The 22,425-nt window shown below is 50.0% G+C and overlaps 1 protein-coding gene across 1 annotated transcript in view; it reads right to left on the bottom strand.

Moving 5' to 3' along the window:
• Cabin1 (calcineurin binding protein 1) overlaps nt 1–22,425 on the bottom strand; it is a 121,193-nt gene that overhangs the window by 37,958 nt on the left and 60,810 nt on the right. The window contains exons 28-29 of the mRNA XM_028773981.1: nt 14,131–14,313; nt 8,568–8,899 (exon numbers count right to left, since the gene is read on the bottom strand). Coding sequence (XP_028629814.1) covers nt 8,568–8,899; nt 14,131–14,313 — 515 coding nt within the window. The remainder of the gene's footprint in view (nt 1–8,567; nt 8,900–14,130; nt 14,314–22,425) is intronic.

The raw sequence follows: 22,425 nt of genomic DNA, 5'->3' as shown, positions 1-22,425 counted from the left end.
GCCCTTTCTCTATCACTCAGGTATACCCCAGCCCTTTCTCTATCACTGAGCTACAGCTGAGCACTTTTTCTACCACTGAGGTATATCTTAGACCCCCCCCCCTTAATTTTCAGACACTCACTAAGTTACCCAGGCTGGCCTAAACTGATCCTCTTGCTGATACCTGCTGAGCAAGCACTGACATTACAGGCATGCACTACCATTTCTGGCTTGTTTGTTTGTTTATTTAAATCAGTAACTTATTTTTAAAGGGCTGGGGGTCAAACCCAGGAATTTGGTCATACAAAGCTGGAATTCTATTCCTGAGCCATATCCAAACCCCTACCTGTAATTCTAATTCCTCCAGTACTCCGCCTGACTTAACGGAAGCTAAGCACAAAGGAGACCTTTGACCTAGTCTGATGTCAGTGAAGCAGGTGATACCTAGGCTATGGCTTACACCAGGCCATTCTAGGCCTGGGGGATAAACTATGGCAAGAGTCCAGCTTGTTAACAGAAGAGTGAGGTGTGGCCCCTTGTGAAGCAGAGAAGTACTCTGTGTACAGCCTATGGAGACTCTCCTTGAGGTCCGTCAACCCCGGGAGACCCCAGACACAGACCAGCTCAGTGCTGCCCAGGCTGGAAAAGGTTACCACAGGACTGTGACACTGAGGAACTTGTCGGCAGTGTCCTGATGACCTGAGTAAGTAGCAGCAGTCTAAGGTGGAAAGGACACAGACCATGGCTTGAGAAGCATCTCCACAGCGGCCAGCACTTCCTTAAGGAAAACCAAGGTGAGAGACATGTTTTTAGCTGGGGATGGGTGGGGGAGGAGGTGGCTGCCTTGCTAGGGCTGCTTGCCTCTGTGGCTGTAGGAGGATCCGCACTCCTTCCTGACTCATAATGGGGCAGCGAGAGAGGTTTCCCGATGCCTGCAAAGAATGCAGAAAACACTGCCTGCCAAACTCAACCTGGCCTGGGCTCCGTGCTCCAGTGGAAAGCATTCTCCAGTTGTTCAGGCTGCTAAGGACAGGCATGAACTCAGACTGATGGCTGAGCCCCCAGTATGCAGAGGCTTCTGGGAGCTCTCAGCTAAGTCACACCTGAGGCCCAGATGGGAGCTCACAGGGCTCCGGAAGCTGTGGGGGATGAGCTGGTGCCTCCCCCGTGAGTGCTGGAGACTAGTGGGCTCCTGTTGGGCCTCCTGCTTTCCTGCCATTCTTGTGTGGTACTCTCAAGGTGAGAGTGGGTGAAGGAATCAGCAGGGTGAGCACAGCATCCTGATGCTTCCTGAGGTACAGAACTCCCACTTTACAACTAGAAAACTGAGGCAGGCCCAGGAGAGTTTAAGAGCTTGCCCAAGCTCCCAGAACCAGGCAGACGCGGCTGCCTGTGAGAAGAACGAGATTTTGGGCTTTCAGAAAATGGAAGGCATTGGGCCTTGCCGAACTGAACAGCCTTTGGTGCAATGGCAGGAAGAAGCAGACACTGGAGGGAGGGAGGCTCCTCATGTGCCCGGAATAAAGAACTGGGAGAACTCTGGTGTAAGCAAGAAGAAGCTGAGGCTGCCTCAGCTCCCCACAGGACCTGTGCCAGTCAAGCCAGACGGTCTTATACTCTTGGAATGACCTCAACTGCTGAGTTTGTCTGCCAACTTGTTCCAAACTCCTATCACTCCAATACAATATACACCAGGCTGGCTGCTACGGTTACCAGGATCCTGAGACTCCCCTCTTGCATAGGAAGTAAGCCTTCCCTCCCTGTAGCTTCTATCCTGCACACACAGTAGGAGCTTAGCACTACCTGATGACTGTTGACCTTCAGAGTACCTGCAGTGCCCAGACGGTCAAGGCTGTAAGGGAGTCAGCCGGGCCTCAGACGCCACACACCACTGCTGTGTGGATGACCCAGATGATGTCCTGTGCCTGTGTCTTTCTCGCAGGTCAGAAAAACCAGTGACAGTGGTCCCGCAGACAACACTGGGCTCATAGAGGCCAGCGCCCATGATAACAGCCTACAGGTAAAGATAGCCGGCAGAGGTGTGGAAGAAATACCACTTGGACTGTGCATAGCTGAGCACCTGCTGCTCAGCGTGTGAGACAGTTTCTAGGAGGGCAGCTACGAGCCTCAGCTAGGCTCAACACTTCACCTGACCGTTCCTTAGGTGTGGCCTTAGAAGTAACTCATGACTTCCAGGACACATGAAAAACCCAGAGCCGGACGAGCTCCTCCCTGGAGAACGCCCTCTGCAGCCCGAGGAAACCGCCTGTTGTGCCTCCTAAGCATTCAGACAACTGGAGGGAGCCCTGAAGGACCGGGCTCCACTGGCCAGGGGAGAAACTAGAGCTCGAATGGCTGCCTCCAGCTGGTAAGTAGGGACAGTCACAAAGCCTGGGCACATCTGTCTGAAGAGTCACCCAGTAATACAGGACCTCTCTCTAGATCAGTGGTTCTCACCCTTCCTAATGCTACGACCCTTCAATATAGTCCCTCGTGTTGTAGTGACCTCTAATCATAATTTTATCTCATTGCTTCTTCATAACTGTGATTTTGCTACTTTGTTGTAAAGGGGCTGCAACCCACAGGTTGAGAACCACTGCTCTATACCCATCAAGAACTTCCTGGGAATGAAGTCACGAGACAAGAATGTGGCCAAATCCTAGACCTGGCAGACTTAAAAAATCAATTTTGACCTTTTTAATCATTAAAAAAAGTGATAAACATCTCCATATTTAGAAAAAGAACTGGTGAAATAAAGTGTTCCCCATTCACCCAAGAAAGCGTGGTATGGTCATTAAAGTTGTCATCATTAAGGAGCCTGTGTGCACCAGAGCAGAGGCAGAACTGAAGCAATGTGTGCTATGGGCAAAGACAACAGGCATCACCCCATGTCAGAAGGCCCGACCTGGAACTTGTCTTTCCAGCACTCAGAAGGACTGAGGCAGGAGGGTCCTGAGTTCCAGGGCAACCCTTGCTCCCTAGAAAGAGACTATCTCTGAGAATGGGGGAAAAACAAAAGACAATCCTCCCATTATTCCTGGGGAAACTATTCAATGGAGGAGATATTCTCTCTGACTCTGTACCCTGTGGGGTCACCAAGCATAGCTTCTTAGAGGCCAGGCCAGTTATGAGGTCGCCAGCCTCTGGGGAATGATACGGACAGCACTGCCTCACTCCCCCTCACACTCTGCTCCAATTCTACATTCAGGCCCGTTCCAGGAGTGTTTAGATCCCACTAAGTCTCCAAAGGGCAAGTGCTACTTCCTGACTCTCTCAACTTAAGGCCACACAATGCCCCATTACAATGGCTTTAACCTCACTTGCAACAATGTCCTGAAAACTTCTATTGCCTGACTGGGCCCCAGCGAGCCTGTGATCATATCTTCTTCAGCTCTCCTCCCCCAACCCCCATCAGTTTCTGTCAGGCCCTTTTGATCTGATCTCAAGTAGGGTGTGCAACTGTCCCATCGGAAGCCTCTCACTCCAACTTCCTCAAGGGTCTCAGGACTCCATTGCTTGGTTCACAACTTTGGTTGGAAGACTCTCTCTGACCTTTCTGTCTACACAGCCATACTACCCTGGCCATTCCCTTATCCAGTTTCTTTCCTCCCTGACTTCACAGCTGCTAGCAGATGTGCCTCAACTACCTGATAACCAATGGGCATACCTGAGAGCTTTGTTGTGGTCCCACCTCTTCAGGAGGGCCTACCACATGGAAATGTACCACATGGTCACCTCGGTAGACAGATGATGAACAAATGCACCCATCTAGATACACAGAAAACATACCAGAGGAGCACAGAAACACACAACTAGTTCTGTCAAGTCCACGGGTCATGGGGCATTTAGGGAAAATGTTCTATTTTCCAAGCTTAAAGAATCTTGTTTGTAACAGATGCGGCTGTTCAAAGCCCTTCAGACTCGCATGTCTCTATCCCTCTGTGAGAGTAAGAACTGGAAAAACAGCAGCCTTCCTGGGGCAATGTACCTATCTCCTCTGGCCCCCGAAGGTTCAAAGAACTCTTCAAACTAGAAGGTAGACAGACTTGAATGTACAATCAGGAGTCCAAAGTTGAGCAAGGAGTTTGGTATCTTAGCACTAGGGAGGCTGAGGTAGATGGCTGGTCATAAGTTTGAGGCTAGCCTGAGCTACATGCTTCTTATCTAGTAAGAACTTATGTGATAAATTCTAAGCCATACTGAAGTACAGGGTGAGACCCTGTTCTCTCATCCAATCACCCCAAAAGATTTCCATGTTGAAAAAGCAGTCAAATCTGTATACTCTCTCCCTCCCTCACTCCCCAAATGACACAAGCTAAAGTTACTTAGGAAGAAAAATCACAGTTGGGAAAATGTCTTCACTAGATGGCCTGTAGGTAAGTCTGTGGGGACTTTCTTAACTTGCTGCTGTGGGAGGGCCCAGATCACTGTGCAGTGTTATCACTGGACACATGGTTTGTCATGGCTTCTTCTCAGTCCCTGTTCTGACCTCACTCACCGATGGATTGTGACCTACGAGTTGTAGGCTGAGATGGACCTAGGAAGACATAAATTAATACCAGAGTATAGAGTTGCTGTGGCAGACCTGGCCATGTCTTGGGGAAGACTGTGGACGAGTCTGAAACTTAGGGCTAAGAAAGCTGTGTGCTCAGAGCTCAGTGGGCTGTGCTGAGGGCTCTTGGAACACAATGCAGAGAGCAATGCAGAGGACGCAGGCCAGGCTAGTGAAGGTTTAGAAGGAAGCAAAGACTCTACTGGTCCCCTTGATGTGGTATTTTTGTATTGAGAGTATGTGTTTCTGATCAGTGGGGCTGATGAACTGGCTGTGGTCATCAGGGACAGGACCACTAAAGTGAAACCCTTGCTGTGCTGAGACAATCGATACTGGTTAGCTAGGGATGAAGACTCAGCAGTAGCTAGCTTATTTCACTGAACAGACATCCCCCAGGTTCATTCACATTGGTAAAGGACTGCTTCTCTTTTAAGGACTGAAGAACATCCCACACCATTATTATCTATAGATTTTTATTACACTTGAAACTGGGATGTGGACACCACCAACTTTGTTTTATCTGGATGCCTGGCTCCAGGGTCCATCGTATCAGCCACTCTGCACTGGACTGCTTAGAGTAGTCACAGCAAAACCTGAAGGACCTCAGCTCCAGGACAGCAGGGCAAAGGTGGTCATACCTCATCTTTCATCCAGACCCCTACTGATGAGGGTAGGATCCCAAATAATATCCTTATACAGTATGCCCTCTTCTTCTGGGCTTTTCCCATGGGCTGGGGGAGGTTTCTATGAGTACAGACTGACAGACAGCTCTGGACCTGACATCCTGGTGAAAAGTGTGACCCTGGAGATGTGAGCCATTGCGGCTATCTGTACAAGCAATCATCCCTAGTTAAGGTCTGAGGGTATCTATGAAGGGCTTAAGGGCTCAGGATCTCTGGCCCAAAGTGAGGCTCAACCGAAGCTTTCCCTCATCTTCCCCATATAGCATAATCAGTCTTGGTTGGGAGGACGGTCACACATAGGCATCAAGGATCCCCCAGGAGAAGACCTAGCCCTTGGCAACTCTGTTCCAGGCACAGTCCTCAGAAGGCCTTGTTGCAGGCTGTGGGGTGGGCAGGAGCTACAGAGATGCAAATAAGGGCGATGGGTCTGGCTAACAGGGAAGGACAGCCATCGTCCACCCACCGCGTTACCACAGTCATTCTGTGCATCACCACCAGTCTCCTTCAACAAAACAGCCCTGAGCCTCCAAGAGTGCCCAGCCACAGCGCCCGGGTCTGTGCCTAGGGGGCCTCCTTCAGAACACACAGTGAGGCGAGGCAAGGACTGCGCCTGGAGGGGTCAAGCAGCGGCTAACTGTCCAACCCGGGGAAGCTCTGCCTGTTGGATTCCAAAGTAGACAGACACCTGACAGTCCAGTAGGCCCCTGAGCCACAAAACAGCAACAGGAAAATGGCACTGCCAAGCCTATAGGTAAGATTAAAACAAAACAAAACAAAACAAAACAAAACAAAACAAAAAACCCAACCAGGGTTGCTGTCAAATACACACATTGGAAAGTGTTTGTTACCTAACAGCTGTGTGTGGAAAGACGTCAGTGCTTGCCAGTCAATGTCTCTGAATTAGTCAGGTACAATGAGTTGTATTCCATCATCAAAGAACCGGCAGAGCTGGCACCGAAGACTCACCCTCTAATAGAGGTTATGTCCTCAGCAGCAGGAAGGTATTAATTCAAACACTTAGTAGAGCCTGGTGCTAATCTGTCATTCAGGTTGTAGATGGCAAAGGCCCGTTGATGAAGCTCACAAAAGCTCCCCCAACAGTAGAGGCAGCCCAGGGACATGGTCAGGGTCCAGAGCATTCTTGGCATCCTAGAAACATTCAATGTACTTTCTACTGTGCTGTCTCCACAGGAGACATTGGAGAGTATCTAACATTGGAGAGTGTCTGCCCCAGAGATCTCTCAGAATTATGGCCAGCATTCCATTTCTACAAGTCATGAAACCCAATCTAGAATTTGGCTAAGAGAGGAGCCAACAGAAACTAATGGATATAGCTGGGTTGACTGGGTCCATCTGCACGATCCGCTACAGAAAGACGCAGGGAGAACATCACACAGAGCGAGACACACTTAGCAGTGGAGGACAACAGAGCTAACCGAGTCCTGGGCAAAACCACGGGGTCTTGCTCACACCTGGTTCCACCACTCAGCCCTGGTAAAATCAGAACCCCAGGTCCCCAGATGCAAAGTAGTAAGGCCTACAACCAAAGCCCCCAAATTAATATTATCTGTCCACAGGAGTCAGAAGTATCAGGATCAGGCCTGAGCGGGTTTCTGATTTTAGAGTATGGAATTAGGGGTCTCACCTTCCTCCCCCCCCTTCTTTTGTGTTTTCTTTCTTCCCTCTGCCCTCTGTTTCTCCCTGGCCTCAGACTCAAACTCTCTATAACTAAAGACAGCCTTGATCTGATAACACTCCTGCATCTACCTCTCTATGGCGGGGATAGGAGGAGTGCACCCCGACCCTGCCTGTATTTACTTAATTCTGACATAAACATGACTTTGAAATATCTATTTAATAACTCTCATTCAACAATGCCTGGTGTATGCACCGACCCACCTGCACCCTCTTCTTCCTCCCATCCCTGGGTAACAATCCACACCAACCATTCTGTCTCAGCCTTTGCTGGGGAAGGCATGTGAGAACAAGAGCTGTCTGAGCTGGGCATGGCCAGCAGTGTGGGGACTATGGAAGGGCTGATGACTGACAATCTCCTCACCAGGACTTGAGAGGCTCTGGACCCAAGCTCTGCTGCTGCTCAGAGGAGAGGGTCACTAGAAGTGACTAAAGCAGTGATGACAATACGTAGCAGTGATGACAATACTCCTGTGTACAGAAGTCTGGTGCACAGAGGTGAGGTCCACTGCCGAAAGCAGGCCAGGTAGTGAGTGAGCCCAGCTTTTCTGAATGGGGTCAGCAGCCACTGCCAAGGGCAGCTAGGCAAGCCAGTCTACTATTGTTCGACTTACAGAGACGGATAGTAATGGTCTTCTCCCTCCCCAGGTCTGCTGAGGCTCCTTTTACCCACTGTGCTCTTAGACAATTGTCTCACCGACAAGAACACATCAGTCGCCTGCAGGGACGAGGAACAGCCAGTGCCAAGCCAGGGTCTGTTTCTCTGGACAACTCCCCTACTTGGTTCTTCAAACATCCAGAATGAGGGGGGGCCCAGAGCAGGGGCTTCAAACATCCAGAATAAGGTGGGGCCCAGAGCAGGGGCGGCAGTCAATCAGGAGAGTCCCACAAAGGCAGGTCTCACAGTAGACCTTAAAACCCACGGTGCTCAAATGGTCCTGCTAGCTCTGCCTGGCCCTCACCACACAGTTCTCTCCTGGGCTGCTGGTGCTGGCTGGCTGTCTTTCCTCCCTCAAGCCTTACCTGTTGCCCCTCACACTACAGATCCTGGCCTCACGGAGCTGCAGTGGCACGCTACTGGCTGCATCCTGCTAGCCTCTGTCATGCTGGTCACAACAGAGCTGCTCTGCTTTCTCGTGTGTGTATTTTTAACCTGCCACCCCCTTAGAGTATACCTCTGAAGGAACAGGCACCAGGGCAGGGGACATCTCCCTGTCACCTCTTGAATGAGGAATGACTTGGGAAAAGAAGGACTCTGGTCCTTCCACCAATGCTAAAAGCCACAAGAAAGGGTCTGCCTGGAAAGCCCCTGGGAGCATTGACAACTAGGGCACAGCTGCTGCTTTCCTAAAGAGTGAGCGAGGCTGTCAGCACCCAACATCTGGAAAGCAGGAGCTTCAGAGATGGATCTGCCAGCTGTACCCAGGAAGCAAGCCCAGGGAGAGGCCTATCCCAGGGAAGGCTGGCCCACACTTTGGACTGGCTCTGCCTCTGCAGCTCTTCTTCCCATCCCTCCCAGATGAGTCATCCAATCCCTGACCCCAAAGTTCCAATCTGTTTGGTTCTGCCCATCAGCCTTCCACTACACCTGCCTGCATGAGGCAGCCACCATCATACCCAACCTCCCTTTCCAACCTCCCTCTCCAGGGCCTCCTTACCCGGTGAGTCTTGCTGTAGGTGTAGAGGAAGGCCAGGCGATACAGACTCTTGTAGTGCTGCGGGAAGCGGCTCAAGCACAGACAGAAGGAAGAGATGCACTGCTCTGTCAGGAACTGGCGCTGCTCCTCAGCACCTGCTGGCAGCCCCTGAGGAAAAGCCACTGGCTCCCCTAGGGGGTCACCCCTCTTCTTCCCCTCCCACAAAGGAGGTGTGGACGCTGGGGGCTTGCTGGGGACGTAGGCAGAGGCTGAGGAGTCTGCCACAGGCTTTTGGACGCTTTGTTCTACAACCCGGAAGGCCTCTGTGCTCTCCAAGGACTCCTCAGTTTTTCCTACAATTAAGAGGGAAGAGAAAGTCACTTGGTTTTGAGCTTTTTTTTATGCAACAGTCTATCACAAATAATGGAACACCTCAGTAAGGTGACAGGGACAGCTGGGTTGACAGCCATGTTTGATGGGCAATGAACCCAGCAATGGGAGATATAGGGTCCCATACTAGCTCTGGCTCTACCCCTACTGGGTGTGGCCCATAGGCTCCTGCCCCAAGAAACAGGAGGTGCCAGCTGGCTTCCAGCAGAGGGCCCAGAGGCGACGAAGAGGAGAAGTTCCAAGCTGGGCTCTGGCTCCTACCTAGTGAGTCGTGGCATAGGTGCTATTAGGGATAGTCTAGGAACACAAGAAAGCAGCCCACAGAATGGAGGCGACATCACCACTGCTAGTCAAGCACCCAGAAAAAGGCCTGGGAAGTGAAATACCTGTTCTACTGGTAGCAAGTACCTCAACCTACAGTCTACCCAGCACTCCTCCGTGGGGCTGCTGCAGGTATGCCAAGTGTTGATGGATAATCCCTACTTGAGATGTCCAATACCTGAGCAGTCAACCCTGCTCCTCAGGCAGAGTGGGGGAGGCCAGGATCAGCCTCAAGATGGTGGAGCTGAACGGCCTCCTACCACCCCTTCTGAGGCACAGCCTAGTTGGCTGCCCATGCAGAAGGCTCTCTGGCCCAGGGAGCAGGAGATTGGGTGGCTTTTGGCCCATTGCCTTGAGGTATCCTGTATTTGGCATATCCTGCACAGCCTGTCTGGAGAAGGAGCCAGTATTACCTTTTCTAAAGACAATCTGTCCTGTGGGTGAAGGCTCAGCAGCCCTCCTGCTAATACGAGGGAGGCCGGACAATAGCTGAAACCTAATATGGCAAGATCAAGAAGACAAGGACTAAGACTCCAAGTTATCTTCACAGCAAGTACCAGCATAACTAGGCAGCCCTCAGGTATGTGGCAAGGCTGACTGTTGTTGTTTTGCAACAAGGAAAGAACTGAGCAGTCACTCTATGTAGCCATCAGCTCCCTGCTATCCCAGCTCCCCAGAACACCCTTCTTTCCTCTGTCTTGCCCGCTGACTCATTCGCTCACAGACCGCAGCACTCCACTCAGTGTTTCCTCTCTCGGGTCTCCCCACCTAAGGGAGGATTTGTAGAGGAAAGGCACAGACTGCTTCTCTCCCTGGAGCCCAGAGCTTAGTGGGGCCTGTTCTAGACTTTAGTAGGGCTGTTCTAGCTCCTACCACCTATTCTTGTTCTGCAGTACTGGGGATAAAGCCCAGGGTATCACATCAGCTCCCACCCCAACATGTGAAGTGGATTGGATGAGCGTCAGGAATCCTCAAGGGTCTCTGCTGTCATCTCCTCTCTGTGGGCTTAGGATGCCCTCTGCACCCCTAGTTTTAGAGCTGGCACCACCTGGCAAGGGTCACCGCCATCTTGCTCTAGAATGCCCTCTGCACCCCTAGTTTAAAGATGGCACCACCTGGCAAGGGTCACCACCATCTTGCTCGCCGGCATACAGGTTTCTGTGTTCCAAATGTGGCTCACCACAAGCAGCGGGAACAATGGTTATGAGCCCAGCCTGAGGCTCTGGGAAGACAAGGGAATCAGATGTTGATCCAACCCTTGGCCTGGGTCAGGGGTCAGGGGTCAGAGATGACACCAAATACTCAGACATAAAGTCTCAGGGGCACAGTGTTTACAGAAAGCAGGCAGAGTGGAAGAATTAATCCAGTTCAGTACACACAGCTGAAGGACCAAAGAAAATGGCAATCTCTGACATTCACACCTCAGTTGCTCAGAGTTCTGGGTGGCCCAAGAGGTCTAGGACAGATCAAGTGAGCTGTCTCCCCCAAACATCCACTCCCTCTGCTAACTGGGCCTCATAGATCACTGCAATTTTCCACTTCCTTGTAGAAGAAAAAGGGTCAGAAATGTCTGTAAGTCCACACGATGCTTCCCAGCCAGGATATCAAATAACCCAATACCAGTAGCATGAAGATGGCATGATACAGTCCTCCCACACAAAGGTGAGGAAAATACACACTGCCACTCAGCCTAAACTGGGTCTTTATGGCAAGAACTGGTTTAGAATGCTTCCAGTACAGGTACTGAGGCTAGCAAAGCATGGGAGTTCTAGGAAGCATGTCAGCCTGCCATGGTGAACTGGCTCTATCTAGTGGTTTTCTGGGAAGGCTGGGAGGGACACTGGTGAACACCAGGCACAGACCTGGCAACCACAGACAATGCCACTATCAGCCAGAAAGTAGGCCATGTGTGCCACAGTACGGCAGGTCTTGGTGTTCACTGCATGGACTGCACTGGTTACTGACAACTACTTTGGGTTTTACATACTACAGAGTGAGCCTGTGTTTAAGTACTAGAATTCTCAGTACTGTTTTTCCCCCTCTCTCTCTTCCTCCCTCTCTCCCCCTCCCCTCCTCATCTCACTATTGCTACCTTCATAATATGAGCATATTCTTTGAAGATCTGACTCCTGCAGAGGGGAGCTACAGAAACATGAAACAGTCCCAGTGCAAATGTCTTTCCTCAAGCACTAACAAACTAGTGCAAAGCATGACTGCTTTGAATAAAGACTGGAGCCCAGTCTCTTGAACACAGGACCATTCGCACTTGCTGGACATTGTGGGGAGGAAGGTTCAGGGCTGGGCAGGGTCGGGAAAGCAGACCCTGCTCTTGTCAATAACCACTGCCTGAGTGGGCCTGGATCTATCATAGTCTGCTCTTCAGTGGGCACCAAACGTATGAACAAGGGCCTGGAGTTCATGGTTTGTATGGAGCGGAGGAAGCAGCAGGTTGGTGGTAGGGCTGCCTAGAAGACTGGGTCTGGAAGGTCAAGAGACTGCAACAGATTTCAGTGGGCAGTGGCCTGCAGCTCTGGCTTTCTCAGGGAGGCTGAGAGCTAGTTGTGGGCTAAAAGTACAGCGCAGAGGCAGAGAGTGCACCTAAGCTAGGCTGGGAGTGGGGAGGGGCAGGGACAGAACACGTCATTTCAAGCCTGCTAGCCACGGTAATCGCCTCTGGTTCTATCCTAACGTTCCTCACCAATGGCCAGTACTGTATGCCCCTTTCCCCACATCAGTTCTGAGTAAGAGAGGCAGGATGCTACGGTACTCCTCAGTTTAGAAGGGTTCTACCTCACACATGATGCAGGGTCTGGATGGGAAATGAACCCATGGGTCATTAGAACGCTTGCTTCACAGTCATCTCAGGAAGCTGTGGAATCTTTAAGATGCAGGGCCTAGCCTAAGGCATCCTGGGTGGACAGACCTTTAGAGGGACAGCCACTGCTTCCACTGCAGAGGACGAACTATATGTTCTGTAGACCGTATCCCCTCAAACTGTGTGAACCAAAAGAAATTCTTCTTCCCTTAAGTGACTCCTGCCAGGCACCACTGCCATAGCAAGGAAGGAAGTACTAAGGAAGTCTACAGGGACAGCTGTAAACAGTCCTCTGCTTGGTGAGCCACAGAACATCAATGAAGAGTCTCACTTGTCTAAGAGGAAAACTGGCAATGCTGCACTGGAATGTGCGGGGTTTGTCACCTGTCTCCTTCCTGTCCTACATCTCCCTCAGTATATTTATATCCATTACAGAATACAACCAACAGGAAGGGGGACTACCCAGAAAGTGAGGCGGTGGCTGCATTTCTTTTCTCTTTCTGGTTTTCAGAATGTGCTCTGAAGCTCACTCTGCTATCAAACCTGTGACCTATCTGACTCAGTCTGCCAAGCACTGGTTACAGGGATGCATCACCACACGCGGCTCTAACTTTAACCCCAACTCCTTGTTATTTTTTAAGACAGAGTCCCACTATGTAGTCCTGGCTGGCTTCGAACTCACAAAAATCCACCTTCCTCTCCCTCCAAGTGTGAGGACTGAAGCCGTGTACCACCATACCCAGCTTTAACCCGTCTCTCGATGTCGACCAGGCACAGGTAAATCTATCTGATAAGAATCCTGTAAGGCTAACCAAGGACAAAGAACTAGAAGAGTCCTATCCTCCTCCAAATGGCTTTGGCCCCACTACCACAGTTATGAGTGAGCCTCTAACTTGCATAGAAACTTGCTAAGGTTAGGCCCAGGCCCCCAGAGGATGCAGGCTATCCCTGAATCTAGTCCACCCAGAAGGCAACAGAGAGCAGTGACTAAGGCTGACCTCTTCACCCTTTCTCAGTGTCAGGAAAGGCCACGGTGCTTCCCTTCTCAGGGGTCTGAGAAGGCAATGTCTGGCCTGGGACATCTGAATGTGGGACTGGGCTGTCTGGCAAATACACATATACACAGCTTTACCAAGAATGGGAAAGCTCTTGGGAAGGGCTGACTGAGGAAACACGAGGACCTGAACTCAGATTCCCTAGAGCCATGTAAATCAGGACACAGCAGTACACACATCTGTATCCCAGAGCTGCTGTGCAAGGTAGGAGGTGGACACAGGAGAACCCACGAAAGCTTACAGGCCACCAGCTAGCCAGAGGTACAGCAGCAAACAACAAAAAGACCCTGCTCAGACAAGGCTGAAGGTGCAGACCTGGCCTCTGATCTGCACATGTGTGCCGTGTTCACCCACACCAGCACGCCACACACCACACACAGAACAAAAAAGGAAGTTTTCAGAATCTACAGCTAACTAGCCTGTCTTGGAGTGGCAGCAGGGATGCCTCAGTCTGCCTATAATCACACTACAGACTCAGAAGGGAGGCTCTGGAGAATGCCACACAGGAGACCCAGGAATCCCAAGGGAGCCAGGCATATCCCAGGCTTAGATCAGTGCTCTCTGCCCAAAAAAGGCAGATTTCCCAAGAAGTCTGATATGATTCAGACTAAAAAGAAAACATATTTGTGACATTCAGAATCCAAAGACTTTTCATTCACGAAGGCGGGGGCAGACATACTACACTGACATTGTGAACATGGCTTTTCCAAACAGGGAAATGTGTCATCACTGTGTGACAAGTGTCGCAGAGCATCTTCAAAAGCTGCCTTATTTAATCCTCACAATTGCTGGGGTTTGGCGTTGGACCACTCCTATCCTACAGTGCGAACAGAGGCCCATCGAGGTAAGTAACTTTTCCAGTAACATGCTGGGGCAAAAAAGGAGAAGCATGAGGCGAGAAGCCAGGCTGAGTCTAAGCTTTTCCAGAACCCAGAGTCTCAGTTCTTCCTGGACTGCCCCAGGTGATCAAAGCAGGCCCAATTTAGCAAGTTAGGCTTCTTACCTCTTTCCTCTGTGGGCCCTGGAAGGTCTTTACCACTTGGTCCTGCTTGAGCACTGAGCCCAGACAGCCTCTTCTCCGGAAAGAGCTTTCGAGAACCCTCCAGCAAACTTGTGGGCTCATTAAAGAAGTCCTGTGTTGAGCTGGAGTCTGACAGTGCCACAGCTGTGCTGTCCTGGCTTCGGTCTGAAGAAAGGAGGGAGGAAAAGGCAGGAACTCACACCAGCCCTGGCAGAGAAGGTCCACCAGGGCTAGACTCCCACACAGCCCAGGACTGTTCTGCAGCAGAGCGTCCTCAGTGCAGCACTCTAACCCTGCTGAGCCCAGCCCACCGAGAGACACTGAGCCACTCACAAGAGGCACCAAACTCCATGGTCAACCTTCCAGAGTTTCTCCAAACAGCAATCTGGCAAACCCAACAACTGGCTTCTATGGGAAAGGCCTGATGTGCTTTGTATACTGTGGGGATATATATCCCTGCTATGGCTAATTTCAAGCTACCAATGTGCTGCTCGGAGGTATGGAGTTGAGAAGAGATAGACTGGTCACCACTGTGTAGTGTTGCTGCCATAGAGGCTTAACAGAAGGCCCAGTGGGCAAACAAAACAAAACAAAACAAACCAGCAAATATTTTTAGGCAGATGTATGTTCTAGAACAAGAAGTCTAGACTCCTTTGAGTCTTGGACACAAAGGCAGTTGTACTCACTCCCTGGCTGTTCTTCTCATGTCTTCACAAACACTCTAGGAGAAAGACTAGAGGCAGGGCTGGAGGAGGCTTAAAGAACACAGGCCTAGGGAGGAGGTGCAGCTTAAAAGATGTGAAGCTTTTCTGGACCCTTCATCCCTAAGGGATAAGCCCTCCAATTTTGGGGGACAGACAGCAAACCTTGCTGCCTCCAGAATACAAGGGAAGGAAAAAGGGAGATTCTTTGATAAAAGAAAAAGCAGGAAACCTACCACTAGAGAGGAACAGGGTCACTAAGAAAGCTGTACTTCTGAGATGCAGGGACACAGAGCCTTCCTAAGTCAGAGGCTTAATCAACAGAAGAAAGCCACTGTTGCCCCTGCCCCAGGACGGCCAGCCAGTGCCCACTAGCAAAACAAGCAGAGCAGAGTTTGCTGCAGGGAAGAGGAGCAAGCAGGGAGAGCCTGTGGAGGCCTAAAGCAGAAAAGAGAACTAGAAAGCTAAGCAGGCTCATCTGGAGAAAATACAAAGCTAGCGGCACAATGAAGGCAATCACAGCAACAACAGACTGCAGCCTAAAGGCAGGACAGGCAAATCTATTCCAGGAGTAAATATTATTTATTTCATTCAATTTCTTTGATCCTACATGCGGTATCTAATATTCACTATAAAATTACAAGACATATACACATGCACTAAGAAACCAACAAAAGCCCATACCGTAAGGAAGCAAAGCAGCAGGACTAGAGTGGGAGATGATCACTGACTGTTTAAGATAGCAACAATTAACGTGATGCACAGCTATAATCAGGATGCTAAGGCTACAGTGGAAACCTGTACACTACCCACGAACAGATGGTAAGTTTCAGGAGTGAGCTGGGAATTATAAAGAGTCAAATGCAGATTCTAGAAATAAACAAGCAGCAGCCAGGAGTGAGAGGAGGCTGTGGCCAGGCTTCCCAGCAGACCTGACACTACTAGGATGAAGGCTCAAAACTTAAACCAGAGGGCTGACAAGATGGCTCAGAGGGGAAGGAAGAGTCCTGGTTGTTCTTAATAGGACCCGAGTTTGGTTCTTAGCACCCACACAGTGGCTCAAAACCACCAGATCCAGGGGATCTAGCACCCTCGCTGGTCTCTGGGTATGAGACACTCACATACTGTACATATTTATACATGCAAGCAAAATACACACAGAGAGAAAAAAATAAATTTAATTCTTGGTACCCCAAACAAAATTTGAAACTAATTTGAATATAAACAATCCAAATTGCAGGGGTGGGGTAGCAAAGTCAAACAGCCCATGAATGACCTAGCCCATCACCCAGAGTCACAGAAATAAGAGAACAGCACTTGTCTAGCATATGCAAAGCCCTGGGTTTGCTCCCAGCACTGCAAAAATTAAAAAGATTGAATAACCAAGACTCTTCCAAAAATAATGAACTACACTGAGTCGCTGAGAACCTCAGAGAGCAGAGAGAAAGGACCTGCTACACATGATGGGGGGATCACACATGAACAGACTGTAACCAGGGATTCAGAAAGACACGCATAGGACTGAAGGAAGAAGCATGGTGCTGGAGGGGCGAGCACTTGTTGCCTCAGCAGAGACCTGGACCCAGTCCCCAGCACTCACATGGTGTCTCACTACAATCTATACCTCTAGGGCCAGGGGCATTCACAAACATTAAATAAATACATCTTTTTAAAAAGTTAAGAAATTAAAATAACAATGATAACAAACTTCTGATCAGAAAGTATGTACCAGATAATATCTTTGTATCAGGGCAGGAGGAGAAAGCCAGATTTTTGAATTAGTAAAAATAACTTCCTACGAGGCAAGAGTAAATGAAGACCTGTTTGAGACATGCAGAATCTGAGAAAACTTATTATCAGCATATATTAATCACGAAATGTTAAGGTAGACAGAAAGCTGGACCTGTATAATAAAAGTGAGCTCTCTAGAAATGGCTAGCGTGATGATAAACGCAAAAGGCCTTCTACCAGGCGCGCTGCTGCTCAGCTGGAAGGCCAGCACTGATGAGGGAGAAGACCTACACTAAAGCAACAGCAAAGCATGTAGACTTGTAAAACTGCAACAAGCCAGGAGGCCCTTACAGAGCTGTGAAGAAGCACAGTGTCTTTAGAAGGTTGGTAGTGATTAATGATGTCACTGTTCATCCATATTTGTGCAATCAGTGAATAAGTGATAGTTTGGGTATCTGAGGGTGAAATAGGGACCTAGAGAGCCAAGTTCAAATTCACCCTGTGTCACTGACCAGCTATGTTGAGGCAGTGGGCAGAGGCAGACACGGCCCCACTGTGGCTCTCCCAGTCCTCCTTCAGAACCTTAGAAATCAAACACTGGTGACTGTATCAGCAGGTAACCCCGGGGCTTGTGCGAGCTGCTTGGTGGGCAAATCAGAAACAAGGTGGAATTGTTTCCAAAAGTGTCCAAACACTGACCTCAAGCCGAGAAGCTTGCGGAGGAACACTGAGAATTAGCTCTGACCTCCAACACCTGCTCGGCTGCTCTGGCCTCGAGACAGAGGTGTCAACATGCAGCACACTACAGGTAGCTGTCAGGTCCACAGCCCAGTGAGCCATAGGTCCTAAGTTCAGCTGGCCAGATGTAATAAGAACAGAGGATTTGGGCCCCAGATGAGACCCAAGCTGTAATTGTCCTACTTGACAAAGAGCTCTTCCCTTACTTTCAGGGTCAGGCTGTGGGGCTTCCTGATGAGGGGTGAAGGCCAAGCCTGCTACACTCAGAAGAAACTCCATCTTAAGTCTCCACTGTAAGGAATCATTGCTCTCTCTGCAGGGCTGATAGCCCATTTGCTGTCTCCGTAGAAAAAGAATGTGACAAATGGTGACCATGACACTTCCAGTACATGCTTGGAGGAGAAGCACAGCATTACAGAGGCCAAAGGACAACTGTGTGATCAGTCATCTCCTCCCATCTTCATGAGGGATCCAGGGATGGCGCTTGGGGAACAGGCTTGCTTAGCAAGTGCCTTTCCCTGTTCTGTCTTGCTAGCCCTTGTTGAACTTAAGGGTCTCAGGCCCACATTCCAATCTCAGATCTGCTACTGAGATGCTAGACAAACATGGCTGAGTAAGTCTACCACCTTGGGGCTCCCATTTCGTGTTTTTTTCCCCACAAGTTTTAGCATCCTTATTCCTGAACATGGGATCTCCATCAGCTCTACCACCTGACACACGCTAATGTCCCTGTCCCATCCTACAGCATTATTCACACTGGCCTAGACAGGACACGACTAGCTTGGGCAATGCCAGAGAGGCCTGAAAGCCTCCAGAAGATGGCAGGCCCTGCCCTTGCTGTTACCATCCCCATGAGAGCCAGGCCAGGGCCAGCTCATCTCAGGCCAACAGGAAACACGCCGAGGTGAGTGCAGACTGAGAAGCATATCCGATCAACGCTGGGCTTCAGGAAGCCAGCCTTGTCAGGATGATCTCACCCACTGGCAGACTGCCCCACTAGCTCACTGGCTCTCAAGCTGTTAGGCTCTCGGCCTAAAAGAATTGCCAGTTTGGTGGAATCCCAGCTGTGATCATTATAAAAACAGAGGATTGACTTGAGCAAATGGGTATTTACTCCTAATGAGCTAATGCCTGCGCAACGCTTCACATGGGGACCACGGATCCACCAGCAACGCAGGGAAGACAGCCAGACTATAGCAGAAATGCTGTGGGCAAGAAGAGATGACAGAACGGAGGGCTGTGCTCCACTGAAAAGCAACACCCAACAGAGAGAACACTCTTAAGCCTCTTAAAGTAACATGACAGCCAACAGCAGCCATAGGGGAGGGGCCAAGGCTGGAGAGGCCTGTGGATAGACTTCACCAACCTATCACACGTATGAGAAGCTCTAAGAGCTGGCAGAGTCCAGGCTGCACTGGTCCTAAGGATGCTGTGGTAGCTCCAGTCTCTCCTCAGGGATGACCACAGTATAAAGTAGTCCTAATAAAAGTACAGCGAATGGAGCCAGAATCACCACAGTCCTGTGGCTAAACCTAAAGGTCATGGTGCTAGGTAAAGCCAGGAGTTAGAGGCTGTACACAACAAAGACTGGGAAGCTGGGAGTAGCAGGCCATGCTGGCAAGGCTGCTGCCGACTCTGGGATTCTAGGAGCTTACACGCATTAGAAACAGAAGATGACAATGGCCAGGGATGTAAGTCAGTCAGTAGGCTTTCTGTCTGGCATGAATAAAGCCCTAGGCTCAATTCTCAGCACTAGGAAAGGCAAGAGGATCAGAAGCTTAAGGTCATCCTGGGCTAAGAGAGGATAAGCATCTTCTCCCGTCCTGCTTCTTCCAAGACTAAAAGCATGACAGACTTGTTATTTTTAATTATGTTTAGATGCATCCGTGCTCTTGGGTACAGTGATATCTCAGAGACCACAGGGGTCGAATCCCCTGAACCTGGAGTTAGAGGAGATTGTGAGCCACGTGACATGGGTGCTGCGGTTTCAACTAAGTCCTCTGGAAGAAAGGCAAGTGCTCCTAACCTCTGAGCCATCTTCTCCAGGCCCAAGATGAGAAAGTTTAAGTTGCATGTCTTTCTTTTTATTGTGTACCTGTGAATGCATGCATGTACATAGAAGTCAGAGAGGTAATGCGTTCTGTGGTCCCTCAGGCGTGGTATGCGTCTTTTCCCTTTCCCCCTCCTGTTTCTCTTCCTTTGAGATAAGAATGTTACTAGAAGCCCTGGAACTTGGGATCCTCCTACTTCAGGCTCTTGATTTCTGGGATTGCAGGCAGGAGTCACCACACCCAGCAAAGGTGTCTTCAAGTAAGCTACGTTAATAGGATGCAAAGTTCAGGATTTCATTGTTCTCTGTTCCTTCAGGTCTGGTGAGCATGAAATGGTGGATTTAAGATAACCCTGAATATAGACTCTAAGAAGACACACATGATTCCACATCAAGAACCCAACTGGCCAGAAGGAGGCGAAGTTTCACTTCTTTCAGAGCTAAAGGGTAAAGATGAATGATAAGCTCTTAGAAGGTGGCTGGAAGCCTGGCATGGAGGTACACAACTATAACCCCAGCACACAGGAGGCTGGGGCAGGGGCCAGCCTAAGCTACCTGTCAGGGTCCGATTTTAAAATATAAATAAATAAGTAGGTTGCTACATAGAGAGCCTCTCCATCTCCTCTCGCAGGGAACCGTATCTTCTCTGGTACAGCAGACTGAGGACCTCGGGGAGGAAAACTAGATAAGAGAGAGTTTGCCAGGCACATTACAGAATGTGATTAAAGCACCCTCTTCCTGCCACCAGGTAATGAAGGAGTGGCTCCGGGGCTGGTGAAAACAGACAAACAGAGCCTAGCAGCATTCCCACAACATAAGGCCAGCCTTAGATTCTAAAGTCAGAGCAGTTAGCTGGGAGTACCAAGGAGAACTGCGTGAAGCCTGGGCAGCCACTCCTCCTCCTCAGGAAGCCTTACCCTTGAGGCTCACCAGTGGGGCAGAAGGAAAAAGGATGCTACTGTCCACACTGTTTCCTTTCTGTCCCAGAAGGCCCTCTGCAGCGTAGTCTTCTTAGCTCGCCAGGTGTATACCCAAGCATGGGCCAGTGCACTGAAGAAGGCCAGAAGTTGGGGAGACTTCTGGGAGAGCAGGGTTGGATTCCTTTTGGGTGGTGCTTCCACTCATCACTTTGTACCTTTGTCACTTTGAAGGACTTGCCCTCCCTGGCGAACACTACCACTGTTTCCTGGATAGTTGAATTGAGCTTTGTCTCAACTTACACAGCACCTGACCCAGGCACACTGATAACAGTAGGCAGTGTACAGACGCATGGGGCTAGGGCACTGGTGAGAGCACACAGCTAAGATCTGAGCTTCAATCAAGCCTCTTCTACAGCTGCCACTGGGTACTGCATACCTTGCTTGGGATCCCATAGCTGAGGGTCCAAAGAGGCTGACGCTGACACTGACACTCAAGAGGGCCTTGGCAGGACGAGGGTGGGTGTTTGGCTAATGTGACTAAAGCCAAGACTACTCTCCTGCTTGCCTGCAGAGGGCCACATGTGGGCAAAGGCAGGCAGTGTTCTCTGTTGCCTTGTCTCAGCCATCTGCTCCGTCTCTGAGGGGATCTTGGGACAGAAATTGCAGGGTGTCCTGGACTTGAGACAGAGCAAGAAATCTACAGAAATCCTTTTTGATCGACCTAGCAAGAGACTAACACATGAATGGGACCCCAAAGGACCACATACAGCCCACATTGGCCCCGAGTCTCAGAATCTAGGAGTGTATTGTTCTGAAGAAGCTGCCTGGTAGCCAACAGGGAAGATCAGCAGCACTAGCAAGCAGGCTGCAGGCTGAGCCTGAGCTTTTCATTTACAAGGGTCTTTTAAATTTTGCTTATACGGCAACTTTTCCTAGGAACGAATACTTGGGGTAAGATTACAAATCTGATTCTCTCGATCACACAAAGACACAGGAGCCACTCCAGCCTGCCCTCTCTGAGTGTTGAGGGGAGGAAGTATAGTTGCCAGTCAGCTGCTGATGAAGCCCTGGCACCCTCGACTTCCAGGGTAGGATTCAAAGGAAGAAGAGCCCACTACAAAGAGGGAAAAGGGCTGGCTTAGTGACAGAATGGCAGCCTGTCCCAACTGCTCTGAAAGGAAGTTCTCTTTTGAGTCTTTCTTCATCCAGGTTTAACCATGCTCAACACCACAGGATGCTCAGTCTGGCAGCGTTTCCTTACGAGATGTGGGCTTCCAGGATCTCCTTCAATGTTTCTGACACTTGTTCCAGCAGTAAGCTTCACAACATCTCTTGTTTATTCCCTCAGGTTAGAACAATAAATATTCAGAAAAAGACTGCAGGGGCTCTGACCAGTCAACCTAAAGAGATCAGAATGTCTGCCAACCAGAAAACAAGTTTTGAAAAACTACAATCTCAAGTAGAACCAACATTCTGAGAAATTTCCAACTAGACAGAATCCATTCCAGCTGGTCTTGGCTAGCCAACTACCAGGAAATGATGGGTCCATCGGGAATGGGGCTGGCCACGGGAACCATGGGTGCCAACAGCAGGCTGAGGAGACTGCAAAGGCACCAACATGAGACACCAGAAGCACAGACCTTGAGAGAGAAGCCAGCAACAGGTGGGCCGCAGGGCATCACACTATGGGGAAACAGGCTGCATTTCCAATTCTGTCAGCCAGCTTTCCTGGGTCAGGGAAGCAATGCCAGACACTTCAAGCTCCACCTTCCTCAGACGGTGGTGCTGGAGTCTGATAGTCACTGGGAAGTCAATCTCTTTCACTCTGTAGCTCAGGTCAGGAGATATACTACCCAGAGAGAATTCATCCTGCTCTGAACTCAGTCGCCAAGAACAGAGGACACCAGGACAGCTGGCAGCCTACGGCTATCTGATGTACTTTCCAGGAAGGCTCTTCTAATAGAAGACAAGGAGAATCTGTGTGTCTGGAGCCAAGCAGAAGTCTGTGGCCCTGTCACTCCATCGCTCTCCTGAGCTCTTTCCCCACAACATCCCTTTGTGCCCTGTGCCCACTCCCACACACTGCAGGGCTCGAACTCACATTGTCTCTGTCCCCCCAAGTCCCCTCGGTGTCCTG

Source organism: Grammomys surdaster, unplaced genomic scaffold (genome assembly GCF_004785775.1).
Source record: "Grammomys surdaster isolate TR1022 unplaced genomic scaffold, NIH_TR_1.0 237, whole genome shotgun sequence".
Classification (NCBI taxonomy): Eukaryota; Metazoa; Chordata; class Mammalia; order Rodentia; family Muridae; genus Grammomys; species Grammomys surdaster.
Note: the sequence above shows the minus strand (reverse complement) of the source record. Positions and strands in the feature narration are given on the sequence as shown.